Below are 17915 nucleotides of genomic sequence, written 5' to 3'. Positions count from 1 at the left end.
TTTTGATTGATAGTACCTGATTGCCCTCAACAAGTAAAAATGACATTGCATACTAGGCTGCTTTGTATTTTTTGGACCGTAAGTCGCAATTTTTTTTTTCATTGTTTGGTGGCTTCTACAACTTGGATGCTACGCGTTTAAAGTTCAGACTGGCACCCAAAACCCCCGTTCCCTAATCGTGTTGACGCCGATAAATCACCTAATAGTTGACGACAAGGCCTACTTCGTACGCTTGTGTTTCTTCTTCTACCTTCTTTTGGCGGTTGGCAAATACTTTTTGTCCACTACTGCCACCTTGTTTTGTATTTAAAATTGACAGCACTAAAAGGCACAATAACAGATCTTTGGCCACAATGCAGCGTGGGATTTTAGTTAAAGAAAACCATTTTAAACTAAAAAATTAAAAAGTTCCATAGTTAGAAGAAGACGCTTTCATATCCAACTGGAACACGTTCACTGCCGTCACACGATCGGGGAACGGGTATTTTGGGTGCAAGTCAAAGCTCTACTTTTCTTGGTCTTGGTTATTATAAAATAACACCCCACCTCCAACAACAACAACCCCCCAAAATGCAACTTATACTTCTAAATGTTTTTTTCTTCTTCTCTACGATGCATTTTTCAACTGGTGCAACTCATAGTTTGAAAAATATGGTGTGTCTTCTGACCTTCTTTTCCTTGAACCATCCATTTTCTATTGCTCTTGTCCTCAGTCAGGGCAAGCTCCGGATTTACTTACTTACTTACTTACTTACCAAAAGGTGGGGTACACCCTGGACTGGTTGCCAGCCAATCACAGGGCACGTACAAACAAACATCCATTCAGACTCACAGTCACGCCAGTGGACAATTTCGACTCTGCAATTTACCAATCTTGCATGTTTTTGGAATGTTGGATGCAAAATCTACACAAGTCTGGAGGCTGGAGTCAAGATTCAGACCCATAACTTATCTGTGATGCAGATGTGTTAATCACTCAACCACTGTGCTGCCCATTGAAAAACTGTTTTGTTTTTGTTTTTAAATATGTATATATTAAATGTGCAGTGTTACGGCTATTTTGACTTTCTATTTATTACAAATCTAAGGTATTTTAATTTCTGATGTGGTTATATGAGCTTATGTTTGTTTGCTTTTTTTTTTTGCAGTGAAATGGCCGATGCACAATATTACCAATTGTATATCATGTGTTAACTATTAACCTACTGTACATAGAAACTACATAGCTGGTTAAAATAATTTCTTATAGCTGACATCCTCCGTAGCTCTAAATTACTGTACCATTTTTTTTTATTGTCAAGAAATTACAAATTATGAAATAACTTGTTCATTTGCAATGTTTAATCATGCATCAAATACACACATCACTATAAAAAATAATAAAACAAGAACATCTTAGCTCATAAAAGTCCCTCATATTCTCCAACTCACAAAAACAAGTAATAACTATACAAATTTTACATGATTAGGGTTATGCTCTTGCAGCGTTTTAACTCTTTGACTGCCACGACGTTTTCAGAAAAGGGATGCCGTGGGTGCCAGCCGATTTTAAGCATTTTTGACTGATCTTTCAAGGTCCACAGAAAATGTGTTTGGACTATGGAAACACACATACTACCAAAAAAAAGATTGGACTCTCATCTTTCATCAGAAAAAAAAAGTTTGTTTCTACCTTATTCCGTTTTTCAGTAATCAACAATAGAAAATGGTTAGTTTCACCTCTGTTTTGAAAAAAACGTCTTTGGCACTCATCCATAGGGTTTTACTAAACGTTATTTAACGTTTTTGGCAGTCAAAGAGTTAAGTAAAACTCAAATCATAGGCCGCACTATAAATCTAATTTTGTCTCATATGGTCCATGCACTGTGCATGGCATTTTTAGAAACATATCGAGATTTCTGCTAATGATGTCACAGCACCACCTTGTGGAGATACACGTTAATGAACAACCCACTGCAATTAATCTTTGGTCAGTTATAGATACATAAATATATACACGTTGCAAAAAAAAGAAAGAAAGAAAATAGTAAAACACTTTTGTTTAACTACTTGTATAAAGTTTTTTTTTTTTTTTTAATAAACAACGATGGTGGCATTTACAGTTTGTTTTCTGTCCTTATTTATGTGTGTGTGGCTTCAGGATACACCAAGAAGCCTGAGAAGGTGGTGTACCTCCCCTGGTTGCTGTACACAGCGTAGCGATGATCGTGCTGACTGTACAGCCACACAGTGTCGCCCTGGCGAAGGGACAGCATCAAGCTCTGACTCTGCATCTCTCGCCTCTTGGATGTGTCGTCGTCAAACACCATGGCCTGCACCACGCCATCCCCAGTCATCAGCTTTACAGAGACAGCCTTACGAGGGTGTTTCCCCACCGTGAACGCAAAATAGTAAGCCCCCGGGAAGCGGCATGTGAACCTGCCTGAGGATTTGTTAAAATGCCCCCCGATGTTGACGAATTCCACGTCGAAGGTCAGAGGTGACTTGTGATGCTGCTTGCGACTCGGACCGATAAACGTGGATGTCCGTGCCACAGAGAAGGCCGATCTGGGCTGCTCCAATGGCTGATGTCTGACCCAAGATTCAGCCTGAGGGGGACAGTGAGGGTGAGGAGTCAGCTGGTTGCTGATGTAGCTGCTTGAAGAGGTGTCAGGATAGACGAGGTAACCGGAGAAGCTGACGTAAGGGCCGACATTGCTGTACAAAGCATATTGAGAGCTCTGCTGCAACAGTAACCACACTGTGTCCATTTCCTCCAATGCGATCATGATGCTTTGGCTTTGAACTTTCCTGCCCTTCTTGCGGTAGTCATCATACGCAATTGCTTGCACCTCTCGCCCGTTCTTCACCAGAATGACAGACAGCATTTTATTTGGGAATTTTCCCATTGAGAAGGAGAAGTAGTACACTCCTGGGAGGCGGCATCGGAAGTAACCAGTATCTGGATTGAAATCCCTTCCGATGTTGACCAAGAGTTTGTTAAAAGTCACAACACTCTGTTTGCCTCCCACTATGCTGCTGGTGCGTGTAGCAGAGAAAGCTGAGCGCTGACCTGGTGTCACTGGAGGGTTATGCAGGGGTGAGACTGGGCCACAGCAGGTGATCGTGATGAGTAAAGCTGCGAGGTAAATAGGTGAGCACCATTCTGCTGAAAAGGAAAAGACAAAGACACAAAAAACAGGTCAAAGAATCGTCCCGCTGTGGTTGAGTAACATGCCGACAGTGTTTTGACGTGTCAGATTGGGTAAAGACCCACAATATTGCAGCTTAATGTCAATCACAAGAAGAAAGACTGCAAACTAATTGAATTGATGTGAGCAGTAGCGCTTCCATAATGTGGCTGATACTGTCTGTGCTCTTTGTGAACACATGGGACTCAATTCAGTTCTGCTTCATCTGCTCCTGTGTGAGGTGAACAATGGACATTTTTAGGAGAGTTTGGTGAGGCGGGGTGGAATGGAATGACCGGGTGCAACGAATGAAAGTTTTGTTTTTTTACATGAATTTTTCATTGACTTATTAGAATTGTAAAAAAATAAAATAAAATGTGTTTCTTGCCAAAGACACATTCACAATTGGTTTAAAGTCACAATACTTTTTAAATAAATAAATAAATGAATAAATAAATAAATAAATAAAAATAAAATAGTGCATATAGTGACCCAAATGAGGATAAGTAGCTTTGAAAAAAAATTATGAATTACATTTTGACAAATGATCAAAGGTATCTTAAGATCAGTAAAATGTTAATAATTTTATGACAAGATTAGAAACCTTTTGATCCTATAATAGGAGTGGTAATTTCACATTTCACTTGGCTTCCCTATCCTTGTTCCTTTTATATACATATTTCACAAAAATCAAATTAACTGTCTTAAGCAGTAAGAGGGGAATAGGACTAATATTCTGGTTCATAATTACTCGGTGGGCTGCGGTCAAATATGCTTTCCATAAAAAAACTAAAAAAACAAGGGAAGAAATAATAAAGAAACTAGCACCGTGGAAATAATTTTTCAGGTCGATGTTAGACTCAACAACTTGATATGGGCGTTCACCTATCATCTAATAATGCCACAATAATTGTCATCCTGCAGAAACAAATACAGCTCAACATTCAAACTTTTTTTTTTAAATAAAAGATCTTTGTGATTACAATCCGTCTGTCATGACATGTTGTTGTAGTAAATGACAAAATTCTTGATAAAAATATAAAACTCACCTGTTGAGCAATGCAGCGTATGAATTCCTAACATATTTATATTTGTAAAAATAACAAAGTTCCAAAGAGGTGATTGTTGGCCAAGTGCTAATGTCCCAATAAGTTCTCATAACAGGCCTGAAGTGCAAACGGCTGTCCTTTTGTCTGCATGCATTTGTCAAGAGGAGGAGCTCCACACCATCCTCCAATCTTTGGCCTGCTGAGCATAAAAAAGGTCAAATTGAAGGACAATCTTACATCCCCCTATTTGCCTGCAAGGCTGCAAGTCTAAGTCACCCTTTGTTTTGTCTAAAACAACCAGCTGTGATAGAAGAGGCCCATACTAGAGACACTTGCTTTTGTGCAAGGCAGATATTTTAGATAGAAATGTATGACTGTTTAGAAAAATAATAATGTGGCTTTGGTTTATCACTGTTTTGCAGCAATGAATACAACCGATCCAAAACTATTCCATTACTGACCTGCGTCATTGAGAACTTGGATCAATAATAACCAAGTCAGCTCTAAACTTTGACTTATAGTACTCCGAAAATTACGACAGCCTTTGTCAGATTTAGTTCTTTTACTCAGGTTATATTGGACAAGGGGACTTCAACGTATTTCAAAGCTATATTCTGCCAAGGTGATCGTACTTTTACTCAAGAATCGCTTTCAGACAAGAAGACTGGTCGTTGGTGTGTACAGCAGATGGTTTGCAGCAAGTGCTTCCATCTGTGGTCATGACGCAGAGAACCCGGAAGTCGTAGGTGTGTGCGTGTGCTGTCAACGAGAGCAGGCACTGACTGAGCTAAAGCTCGCATTTCAGACAAGATGACAGGACTGCCTCGCAGGATTATAAAGGTAACCACATCACGTTCCAAAATAAGACCGTGGGACTTTTTTGTTGCGGTCCTTACCTAATATAATCGACTCACACGCCCAAAATATCGAATATGGGCTTTTTGTGCTAACGGTAGCATCCACCACGACACCGTTAGTTGTCCGTAGTGACTTCCGTTTTCTTTCCGTGCGGGTAACGGTCAAAAGTTTTGGTTAAAACGCAAGCAGCCCGTGCTAATCGTGTTAGCCTACGCTAATAGTTAGAAACACATTAAAGAATGAGTTCTCCATTATATCCGTTAATAGAACGTGTAGGGAATGACGGTCTTCCCGGCTAAGCAGGCTAACGAAGCTAACCGCGCTAACCATGTCTACCCTCGTTGTGTATTTAAAAATTGAAAACTCGCAATACTAATACAGTATTTTTCTCTCTCTCTCTCTCTCTCCAACACACTGGTTTTCACTCAAATCTAAATGGCAGGTTCTGAAGTTGGCTGTTTTACAAGTAATTTATTTGATCGTGCGGCCTTTTTGGTGGAAATTTGCGTGTTAAAATGAAGGAATAATAATGCAATGGGTGATCGCTTGTTGCCAGTGTGTAGTAACGTTGTATTTTAGAATCAAACTTTGTTAAATAAAATGTAGGCGCTCTGTTGGGTTTTGTATTCTTCAAGGCATTATTAGAATGGGAGGCTAAACTGGATTAAAACGGGTTTGACGAATAATTTACATTGTAAAAAAAAAAAGAAGGATATTTCAGAAACCAAACTCTTCTTTAAAGGTTTATATTATTATTTATAATGATCTGTGTTCTGTTTTAATGTTTGTAATTTGTTAAAACTCAATGAATGCCATGTATGATACAAATTGTATTTATCCATACTTTTGACTTGGGGTGTTGGCATATTTTAGTAAATTATGTATTCCTGGCAGGCCTCATAAGAGTCAAACCCAGATGATCAGGCTGAACGACACTATAACACAGTGTTCTTTATAAAGAATCTGGATCAAATTGAATCGCCTCATAACAAGCCGGTTATCAGTGGAGTTCAGGATCATTTGGTTTGTAATACCCAAACGAGCAAAGTTGGCAAAAGGTGTTGCCACTCAAATGCCCTCTCCATTGATTACGAATGTCCTAGTCATATGGCAGCACCATTGAAGCACGTCTCCCTAATTACACACATACTGCATTGAGTTAAAAGTTTATTTGCATTTTACACTGCAATTTGAGTACTTTGCTGCACTTCATTGACATATCAAGTTCTGATTTTAAGGGCACATACTACACACACCATGGTGGTCAGTAACCAATGCCATAATTAGAAACCAATCCTTCAGTCAGAAATATTATCTGATATCTACCACTTTGAGGGTTCAATGACAGTGTTAAACATATTGTTGACTGGCATATTAAGTTAGGCTTACACAGTGGTTGGTTTGCAGTGGTCTTTCATACCTGTGGTGGTGACATAACCTACAAGTGTACATAACTTGGAATAGCTATCAATAACGTGATATCTACAGTAGATTAAAGTCATTACAGTAAATATTTAACACTTTTAGGTAGGGCTGGGTGATTTTTGCCTAAAAATAAAATCTCCTACCCCCCATTTTTTTGCCCCCCTTGCTTTTTAAACAAAACAATAAGTTAAAAAATACAACTTTTTGTAAAAGATAAACAGTGCTGCTTGTGTCCCTCCAACCCAAACAAACATCACATTTTGGCTGTGATGTAGGAACTGAGACTGTACTGGATTTCACTATTACAAGTACTGTACTGTTGAACAAACGGAGGTGGCTATTAGGGGTGGGAATCATTGAATGTCTCACGATTCGATTCCGATTTTTGGGCCTGCGATTCAATTCAGAATCGATTTTCGATTAAGAGCTATTTTTGATTCAAAATGATTTGATTGACAATAATTTTTACTTCAATCTATAGATGTGCAAGAAATTGTAATGACTCACTAATGCTAATTAGCGCGCTACTCGCGGCACTTTTAGCACTCAAAAGAACGGCTCCACACTGCAAAAAAAAACAACTTTTATTGGAGTAACTTGATCGTGACTTTTTCTTTCTACTCTCTAATGTGGCTACAACTTAACAGTGTATTAGACCACATGGAATCACACTGCCCCTCAGTGGCCAAACCGGGTACAACATGAACAGCGCTCCAAATAAAGGCACACACAGACAAAGGCAAGACAGTATAAAATAATTTAAATAAAATCGATTTTGGGACATTTAAAATCGATTCTGAATACTAAATGAGAATCGCGATTCTTATGAGAATAAATTTTTGGGGTACACCCCTAGTGGCGATTTTCCCATGACCAGCAACTTTTCTACTAGCGTTACTTGATTGGTCAATCCCCAGAGTGAGAAATTCTTGGCCTGCCGTAAATCGGCTTTTTTACCGTGATTATAGCTTTCCAATTAAAGCAGTTGGCGCTGGAGAGGAGAGCAGCCACGCAGTCCTACACCCGACGAATGATGAAAAAGACAATCAGACAGCAAGGCTCGACACTGCGACCAATTTACCACAAATGCGTAAACTTTACAATGTTTAAATTGCTGGTAAGAAAAATAAAATAATAATACAATCTTCCGTTCGCAAATGCACATTTTAATTAGTAATGCAACAGATCTTTAAGCCATGACTTGTTTGGATCAAGTGCGAGGACGAGTCAAGATAGCCACCACGCGCTGCCTGCTGAAGGCCAACCAAAATAAATGGCTACCAACTAATACATGGACGTCAATGCAAAAGGGTTGGTAGGCTTTTATTTGGAAATGGACCCTTGAAGCGCACGATTGCGTGTCTTCTAACTTGACTTGGCCGCTTCTTTCAATATCTTGCAAATATATCTTGAGTCACTGTCAATCTTTACGTCGAACGAACCTACAGTATGCAAATTGAGACAATTGTAGACAATCAGCATATATGGCCACGCTGCACCTCCCCAAAAATGGTGCGAGCAAATCCTGTGCAGTGCGCCAACTAAAAAAAAAAAAAAAAAGGAGTTTAAAAGTTAGTGTCGAGCCCTGCAGACACCACCAGTAGCAGTTTTTGTGCTAACGATTCCCTTATCGGTTCTTCACGATAAATCTGTTATTTCTGGTAACTATGGCTACAGCTAACTATTATTTTAATAATTGAGTCATCTGTTGATTGCTTTTGGTGATTAGTTGATAAATCAGGTTTAAAAAAATAATAATAATTTCCATCCTTTATTCAAAAACAGAAACTGACAAATTCAGTATGATTCAATTACTATTTTGGAAAAAAAATATGCAGAAAGGTTGATCATTGTCTTCCAAAGTAAATGAAATTTGAAGCTTGCAAATGTTTTATTTTTCCATTAAAAGGAACCCAGACTGTAATGACAAGTTGACTCTACATTATTTATTTGGTTGTTGCTAACATAACTATGAGATTCACCCCAAAAATCATTTCCAGTTGAATACATTTTGTAAAAACGTTATTTGGACGTATGCTGCCATTGTTATTTACTTCGCAACGCACTCAGTGCGTAGTGACGTAGAATGGCGGCTGGCTCTCTGCCGAGCAATGTGAAACGTCTATAAAGAAAGCAAGGTAAGCCTTGTAGCGTTTCTACAAAATGTATTAAAATAGAAATGATTTTAGAAAAATGGATTTCATAGTTATGTTAGTAACAACCAAATAAATAATATAGTAACTTGTCATTACAGTCAGGGTTCCTTTTAAACAAAAAGATCATTAGGCTGCTTTCATAGATTGAAGACTACAGAAATTGATTTGGACAATTAAAAACAAAAAAAAAAAAAACAAGGTCTTTTAACAATTGACTACAAAAATAATTATCATTCATATGATTAATTTGGGAATTGGTTAGTTGATTAATCATTGCATTTCTACTTGTAATGTGTCATTCTGTAAATAAAATTGTCACTGCATTATTGTATATTGGAATAGTAATATAAAGCTAGCACATCGTATTACATCAAAACTATAATTTTTCAGTAATAGTGGTTGTGATGTTAAATGTTAAATCATCAATAAAAATGTATACTGCCGGGAGAAATACTACATGCAAAAAACTAACCACATACAAGTAATATTTTCTTAAAGGCTCAAATAATAGATCATAATGATAATAAATAGGGGTGTGAATTGCCTAGTAGCTTGCGATTCGATCTGCATCACGATTCATAGGTCACGATTTGATTCAATACTGATTAATCTTGATACGAATTGATAAGTCAATTATTGCGATTTTTTTTTTAACAAAAATTTAGAAAATGCTAATCAGTAAACTTGTACATGTTCACTGTAAGATTTGTATGAAAATGTACTTCAGGCTTATAACTGTGAGCCACTGTATTTAACAAAAAGGTTAACATCTGTATAATGTTTGAACAGCATTGAAATAAAATATTAAGGCTTAATATAACATTTTTCCATGCTTAAAAGTGTGAAACCTAACCCTAAGTAAGACATTTTGTTGAATATCAAAAATTGATCTTTAAAAATCGATTCGGCTGCATATGAATCAATACGAGAATTGTGTGCTGTAATATCGCGATATATTGCCAAATCAAATTTTTTTGAACACCCCTAATAATAAACATAAAATAATCATTGAAACTTATGCTATCATGATAGTATTGGTTCTGACAGGGCGACGACTCAAAAAGGCACAATATCAGACCTCGTTATAGGGTGTTTTATTTTATTATTATTATTTTTAAATGTGTTTACATCTACAGTAATTGCATTTGTATTAGAGGTACTCATGTTAAAGTTTTGCCTTGTACAGTTAATCAAATGTTTATGACAAATTATTTCATCATTTTGTTTTGAATTTGATCTGGATGGTATTTGATTTAGGAGGTGCCAGTGTAATTTCTGTTGAAAAAAAAGTAATAAAATAATTTAACCCAACAGAAAAGAATAGAGTTCATTTTCTTCACCCTCAAATTTGTCTACGTGTAAAGTGGGAGGTAGTCGTGTAGAGAAGAGAGCCTAATAGGAACAGAAAGATGTAAGCTTGTACAGGTGAGTGACTAAACTGGCGACAGACTGACATTGGTGGGAAAAAGGTGGGAAGATTGGAGCCCTTGAGCCTTTGGAACGTGTGATTGGTCCTGGGATCCCCTCTTGTCTGTGTTTTCACTGCATGGTTTTGTCTGCGGGTTATCTAAAACATTTCAGGAATTTCACTCGGAGCTACATTCAGGAGAAGCCTGTCAAAAAAAAACAAGTGCGGTTGCTGTTTAGCATTCCTTTGCATTCATTCCTAGTTAGCGGGTTCTGTCATTGTCAGCCATAATGAAGCTTCCAGACTGTATCAGATGAAGACTGAAAAGGCAGAGGCGTCCGAAGACCTCCTTTGTGTATTGTATTAGTTTGATAGTCTGATGGATTTTTTTCTTGGATAGCAATAATGATTGGTTTGTACAATTGTATGTAGTTGCATTATTATAGTTCATACAAACCGAACAACTTAAAAAGGTTTTGTGTTATTGGTCACTTTGCTGTGGTTGCTAGCAGGGAGTATGTAAACTTGCTGCAGTGGCTGATGAGTGCGGAAGTAATGGTCTCCTGTGGCTTGGTGTCACCTCTAAAACACTGTGACATACTGCGCAGTTTGTATTCATAGCACACAGAGGCAGACACTTCCTTCCCTTGTATTTTCGTTTGTTGTTGTTGTTGTTTTTTACAATGACATCCACCAGAATCCACCACTTGGCTACTCACCAGTGCAGCTCTAACACTGTAAGAAAATCAGATTAAAAGAAAGTAAAACAACCTGAGACGATCAACCCTCTGCACTGCACACGGTTTGCATCTCTTGATTATACAAAAGCGGAACGTCATAGGCTTTGATTCACACACAATTGCTGAGCTTACCTAAGGTCGAACTTAACTGTCATGTTTATTCCAAACAAGCGACTTCAAAACTGGGCAGGCACTCAAGAGACTATTCATTCATTCATTCATTTTTTTGTTCATTAAAATAATGGCTTGTTCATTGTTCAATTAGAAAGAAAAGTAACTACTAAAAATATAAATCTGTTGAATATTTGCAAAATTCCCCATCTTAACTTCACATGGAACATTTCTGGAAATTTACTGGACATTTTCAGCCGATTTGCAACCGTAAGTGTAAATAATAATAATAATAACTTCGATTCATATGGCACCATTTAAAAGACCCAGGAACGCTTAACAGTACAGTACAGGGTGTTTCATCTCAATATGTCACTTTATGATAACTCTTATCTCAATAACTGTTGAAGATATGAAAACCAAACTCCCCCCCCCCCCCAAAAAAAAACTAATGATCTTAAATTTAACACAGAAAAAATTCGAACACAAACATCCAAGATATAAACGTTTTATTTAAGTTTTCACAAATGTTCAAGAGGCAAACCCTTGGTTACGCAGCATACAACCGTATTCCATTTCTTGCCAAAACTCGGAACAAGCACATCGGGATCGATGGTTATCAAGGCCTCAATTGTCCGAGTCTTCAGATCATCCAGTCATGTTGGAATGCCTTCTCCTTTTCAGTAAAATACATTCCAAGCAAATAAGTGGCAAATCGGTGGAAATGGCATTTTGTGCAAAAAGTTGACACCATGATTGTAATGTCACAAAGGTCTGGCAAAATGAAACCAGTTTTATCCTTCTATGTTTACCAGTTCCTGAGATACGAGATTTTGTAAAGTGACATATTGAGATGAAACACCCTGTATTTCCTGGCGTAATTAAAGTGTGTGCGCCAAATGCAGGGCTACAGACTGCCCCAAAATGGTGACGTTTGAACAGCGATTATAAAATTTGAGACAATACAAATAAATGCGTCATCTACTTGCGCCTGCGCGACCAGTAATTCTGCTGTTTATTTTTTTTCTTTAATTGCTATTCGTGAATATTTCTTGTTACTGACCATCTCCACACTTCTGCCAATTTCTCAGTAATACAGTTCAAATGAATGTCTACTTACAGTGTCCAACCCTGATTTTTTTTTACTTGATTAGTGGGCACTGTGAATCTAGTCAAATTTTTAGTCTGGAGCCCTGAAGTGTCCTGTTTTTGCACGAGTTGCCGGGGAACAATTGTGTTGACTGACTGCTAAACGGAAGTCTTGGGACCACATTTACCCTTATGACTTAATTGAGTCTCAGTGGGTAAGAGCCGTATGGAAAGCAAAGGAAATGGCGTCCTCTATGGACCTGTTTGATAAATAGTTACTAAGGACGTATCTGTGCTAATCTAAAGCGAGTTGTCTGTGACAGTGTCTTTTAATCTTGTGCTTTGTTTTGTTTTGATTTTCCAGGAAACTCAGCGCTTGTTTGCAGAGCCTGTGCCAGGCATCCAGGCACAGCCAGATGAGAGCAATGCTCGCTACTTTCACGTGGTCATTTCTGGACCGCAGGACTCACCTTTTGAGGGGGGTACATTTAAATTGGAACTCTTTTTACCTGAGGAATATCCGATGGCAGCACCTAAAGTCCGCTTCATGACTAAAATATACCATCCCAATGTAGACAAGCTGGGAAGAATATGTCTAGACATTCTGAAAGGTAAGTCACAAATCATGTTCATGTCAATAGTTACCAGTTTGTATGTTACTGTGCACTTTTTGCCAGAAGTGATAGAAAGTCGAGCCTTTAACAAACAATTATGTTGGCGTTTGGTTACTGAAGGGAATCCTCTTGACAATGTGTTGTGTTATTGTTTATCTGCAGATGAATTGAGAGATGTCACTTTAAAATGCCTTTCAATCTGCCAAAAGGTCTTTTGAATGACACTTTCTCTAGGGTCAAGACTTGGACAGCTGTCCCCTTAGTGCTTGTACACCACTCACCTATTGCTGCCTTTTATAACAGCCGTCCGTCCGCCCTTCCTGGGCGTCTATTTTCATTGCCTCCTCTGTTTTGTCTTCTGTTTATCCAATTCTTATTCCAGACAAATGGTCACCAGCTCTGCAGATTCGCACGGTGCTGCTCTCAATCCAGGCGTTACTAAGTGCACCAAACCCTGATGATCCCTTAGCAAATGACGTTGCAGAGAAGTGGAAGAGCAATGAAGCTGAAGCTATAGAGACAGGTAAGACATGCTAGGTTCAAATCAAGTTCATTACTGTAGGTTCTTTCCTGATCTTGCTTAGCGTTCTCCCACTTTAATCTCATCTGTTGGATTAAAGCACACCTGGGCAAAGTACGGCCCACTGGCCACATCCAACCTGTCCAGTCTCTGACCGGACCCCGCAGTCTTTAGGAACTGAACATAAAACAGCCTGGTACAAAATTGAGGAAAAGCAACCACTTAAGAGTGTTTGACTTTTCACGACTCTTCTAGTGACTCTTTAAAAAAAAATATATATATATATATATACACACAGACGCTCCCCAACTTACGAACGAGTTACGTTCCGAGCGATCGTTCGTAAGTTGCTTCAGTGCTATATTTTGTATTATTTATGTTTAAAGCCTATATAAGTATATTGAAGGTTTATATAAGTATGTTTAAGAATTGTACAAGTAACCTGCATTGGTTTGTACTGAAAAAAACTTTTAACAAAATGGAGAGAATACGTACAGTACTGTATGTTAGAGAGAGAGAGCGAGAGACACTTAATGGAAGAACACTTAGGAAGAAGTTGAGGGTCGCGGAGAAGAAGAGGGTTGATGAGTATCTTCCTTGGAGGATTTACTAGAAACTGGCCGAAAGAAGCGATCCAACGACGATTGCACAGTTTCCTTCATCATAAATGATGCGGTAGCACTGTATGGCATCATTCAATTGATTTGCAACCTTTGTGCAACGTTCAATATTTGGGTCTTGCTGCTCGAAGAGTGCGATGGCTTTATCTATGAGCGAAAACACTCGGAAAAAGGCGCGCAATACAAAATCTAACTTACAGCATCTCTTTCCGGACATTTTCCGACACACGCGCAGACATGTTCGTATGTACCGTTGTTCGTAACTCGAATGTTCGTAAGTAGGGGAGCGTCTGTATACATATATATATATTTTTTTTATAAACCCTGACGACTGACGATGCCAATAGTTGTCTTCATGCTAGCAACATCTTCATTTCCTCCCGCAGTGATGACCTGTTTCTAAAAACCGGAATATGACCCCTGGGTTACCCCCTTTCTAACCTAAAGTCTTCATCCTAAAAACGCATATCAAGGTACCTCGATTGAATGGGATATTGGTTTGCCTTTTGCACATGGTCAATTCACAAGGAATGTTGGCCTTTTAAGTACAGAAAGTACATGCATGCGAGGCCGTCTCTAGCGCACACGTGCTATACCCACAAGGAGAGATAAACAGAAATGGCGAAAGTTATACTCTTTATGAGAGAGGAAAATGACTACTTTTATTAACGTGGTGAGTGACATTAAAATACTGTCTTATCAACAGTAAAAAAATGCCAAGCGCAAATGACGTCTATTTACGTCATTACGCTGTCTGTGCTTCGCGGTTTAGACAGAGGAGTCGATCTTGTTATCATGTGACAGTTACTCGCTAGAAAAGCAGAAAGCAGGGTAAAGGGGGGAGACCTCACGAAATTTGACATAATGTATGCAGTCAGAAAATTATAACGCAATTTGATCCATGTAATAAAATCAAATCCAAACTCTGCCAAGCGTAGCCGGCCGCACTCTTTGACTTGAGTGCTCGTGTGGTTGAAGCTCTCTAATGTAATCATTAATTACCGGGTCAATACTAACAGATCCCGCCATTGACGGAACTACCATTTTAATAATGAATGACGGAAAAATTGATGGTTGCCCATTTCGCTGAGAAATGACGGATTGACGATTACGATGCGGTTCGGCTTGAAATATTGATAGTGTCCCGACTGTTGACGACTGCCAAATGACGGACGTTCAAAATTGACACCCCCACTTCTGGACTACAGTTTGTACTTTATGACACATAGTTGTATTCAAGTGCTTTATAACTTGATCTGAAAAGGCTGTGCATCACCATGATGATGACTGTTTATTTCTAACTCTTTGACTGCCAGACGTTTTGAGAAAAGGGATGCCGTGGGCGCCAGCCGATTTAAGCATTTTGACTGATCTTTCAAGGTCCACAGAAAATAATGTGTTTGGACTATGGAAACACACATACTACCAAATGAAAGATTGGACTCTCATCTTTCATCAGAAAAAAAAGTTTGTTTCTACCTTATTCCGTTTTTCAGTAAGCAACAATAGAAAATGGTTAGTTTCACCTCTGTTTTGAAACAAACGTCTTTTAACGTCTTTGGCACTCCTCCCTAGGGTTTTACTAAACGTTATTTAACGTTTTTGGCAGTCAAAGAGTTAAGATGCCCCATCCAAGTAATAATTTCTTCCCTGGCCTGTAAGTGGTCGTATTGCAGTAACATTTTTTTTTATTTTTAAACTCTCTTTTCATTATCCATTTACATTTGATTAGGACAACTATCTGGAAATATTCTTGCTGACCTTTAAGTTGTTGTTCCCCCCCCCCCCCCCTCCCCCTTCTTCAGCCAAGTCATGGACCAGACTTTATGCCGGAAACAAATGAAGCGACGAAACAGCCTGTCAAGTGAATACACACACGGAAGTCAAGTGTGAACGCAACAAGTCCTCATGTTCTGCCAATACCTCCTTTATTTGCATTTGAAGGACACGGTCAAATTTCAACACATACACGCGCACACATATGCTATAAATAAACATTAAAAGGGAAAACTGCTGGCAATTAGTGATTGCATTCTAGTAAAATGACTCGTCTTTGTCCTAATTAACTCACTACTGTTTGCTCTGAGGTTTAGGTCAGCTCACCTTGGCTTTCTTTGTACATCAATAGTCTGTCAACTGCTGCTTTTTTAAGCTTTCCAAGAAGGAGAAACGTGCGTCCCACATCTTTGCTTTGTTATGGAGGGTTACAAGCAGAAAACAGCAGGTGGATGGGGGGGAGGAAAGAAGGGCTAGTTGTGGCCAGTAAGGTATATTTTTATGTTTATTTTAAGTTTGTGTTCCTTTGTCAAGGTTGATTAAAAGCAACTAACAACTGCTAATAGTTCCCGCCTGTAGTGTAGTGTGACGCCCAGATGGAGCTGCAATGTCAGTCTGGCCATTCACAAAATGTCTCCTTATTTAACTCACAGATAATAGGACTGAAAGCCAAAATTGAGCCTTTACTTTTACAAATCACATACATCACCATCACTTTTTAACCACTGTTAGACAGAACTTTGTGTTAAGTGTGAGTCAGTGCTGTTAGGATGGGCATTATGGACCTTGACTTAGTTTGAGCTTTTGTTTCATTTTAAAATATCTAGTCCTCGTGTATTGTATTTTTTTCTTTTTAGTATAGTCATACTAAACTCCACTCAGCCTTTTTTTTTTGTTCTTTGTGCATTGTCAGTCTGACCTTACAAGATTCAGTTGTGTAACTATGACCTTCTTCCCAATAGCATTTAGATCACCAAGCAGGGGTTCCATTTGAGCTTTCACCTTATTAATAAATAAGTCAAGATTGGAATGGCATAATATGTGATGCTGGGGTGTTGTATGATCGGTCTCCTCCAATTTAAGTCGGTGTACGATTTGACACCTGACAACATTTGTGGCCACAAAGCCCAAGTTAATTGTAAATGTATTATTTTTGATCATCTGGGAAGGAACATTTTTTCCCTGTTCTGAGAATGTTATGGAAAACGATCATCTGCATACATTTCAGTTCTGTAAATAAACTGTTAGTTAATAAACACATGATTGGGTTTGATTTGATCTCTTTTGTTGTCTTCTCTTCTAATCGAAATAAAGCTCAATAAGCAATGACCAATAGTCAAAAAATTTGAACATCCCACAGACGTTTCATTATTGTCACATAAGGCAATAAAAACAACAGCAAATTCTGAATTTGGATCAATTTTAAAAACTATTTCACCCATTTTAGGATATGAGGGACTGCAACCAGATATAGTAAAACAAAAAAACATCCATGCACTTTGTAACGCTTGGCCTCACAAGGTTCGTGGGTGAGCTGGAACCCTATCCTAGTTGGTTTTGGAGCCAGAGGCAGGGTTCATTCCTGACTGGCCGCCAATCAATTCCATGGCTCATATACAGTAGATCGACAACAACGACTGAGACTCATTCACATGCGTTATGGGGAACTAAGATAATGTGAATGTGTTTCAATGGGAGGAAGCCCAGGTAACTGGAGAAAGATGAGTAAGTAGCCTATTTAGGAGATTTGAACCCAGAACTCTGAAGCAGACGTGTCAACGAGGTCGCTGTGTCCTAATCTATTTTTAAACTCCAATGTTTCATTTATTAAAACTATCAAAGTATTGATCTTAGTGGACGTAGATATCCCACACAGACAGCAATACAATGTGTGCATTGTACTTAAGTACTGTACACCAATAAAAAAATCATTGCATTAGGGAATATTTATGTATTGTGTAATCTGGCAAATTGGCACACCAAATTACCTCGAGTCCAGTGACCAAGATAGCGCATCACAGGGTTTCCATTTGACTACAGCATTATGTACATCAAATAATAAAAAACATGTTCCCTGGGGTACATGCCCAAAATGATGATGGTGATGCCAAATGATTAATCAAAATCAGTTTAATGTACACATGTACATTACATTTTAGAAAGGAAAAAAAGAAAACCCTCATGTAACATGTCTCTGGCTCTGGTTATTTTTTCAATATTTAATCTTCGTGTCAAATAATTTCAATTTTATATCTTGTAACAGTCATTGGTAATAAAAGAAAATACAGGCATTGTGTGATGCTGCCAATTAGAAACATAATAGCCTAAACATTGATAATCATCTTATTCAGACGTTTTTTTCTACCTGTATTAGAAACA

General features: G+C 38.3%; 2 protein-coding genes across 7 annotated transcripts; one reads left to right on the top strand and one right to left on the bottom strand.

Moving 5' to 3' along the window:
* Positions 1-1245: 1245 nt before the first annotated feature.
* On the bottom strand, positions 1246-5408 carry c1qtnf13 (C1q and TNF related 13). Of its 6 annotated transcripts, none has more exons than XM_077567360.1 (3): positions 5116-5408; positions 4220-4415; positions 1246-3148 (listed from the first exon to the last, which is right to left on the bottom strand). In XM_077567360.1, the coding sequence occupies exons 2-3, from the start codon at positions 4251-4253 to the stop codon at positions 2121-2123; spliced, it is 1062 nt and encodes a 353-aa protein (XP_077423486.1). In that variant the 5' UTR covers positions 4254-4415; positions 5116-5408; the 3' UTR covers positions 1246-2120. The 6 variants fall into 6 exon arrangements, with proteins under 6 accessions (XP_077423486.1, XP_077423485.1, XP_077423481.1 ...); XM_077567359.1 differs by lacking the exon at positions 5116-5408 and adding an exon at positions 4852-4989; XM_077567355.1 differs by lacking the exon at positions 5116-5408 and adding an exon at positions 4852-4976 and having other exon boundaries at positions 4220-4418.
* Positions 4877-16809, top strand: ube2na (ubiquitin-conjugating enzyme E2Na). The gene is made up of 4 exons (XM_077567362.1): positions 4877-5059; positions 12371-12617; positions 13003-13143; positions 15566-16809. The coding sequence occupies exons 1-4, from the start codon at positions 5030-5032 to the stop codon at positions 15601-15603; spliced, it is 456 nt and encodes a 151-aa protein (XP_077423488.1). The 5' UTR covers positions 4877-5029; the 3' UTR covers positions 15604-16809.
* The last annotated feature ends 1106 nt before the right edge of the window (positions 16810-17915 follow it).

The sequence above is a fragment of the Vanacampus margaritifer genome, chromosome 6, assembly GCF_051991255.1.
Source record: "Vanacampus margaritifer isolate UIUO_Vmar chromosome 6, RoL_Vmar_1.0, whole genome shotgun sequence".
Classification (NCBI taxonomy): domain Eukaryota; kingdom Metazoa; phylum Chordata; class Actinopteri; order Syngnathiformes; family Syngnathidae; genus Vanacampus; species Vanacampus margaritifer.
Note: the sequence above shows the minus strand (reverse complement) of the source record. Positions and strands in the feature narration are given on the sequence as shown.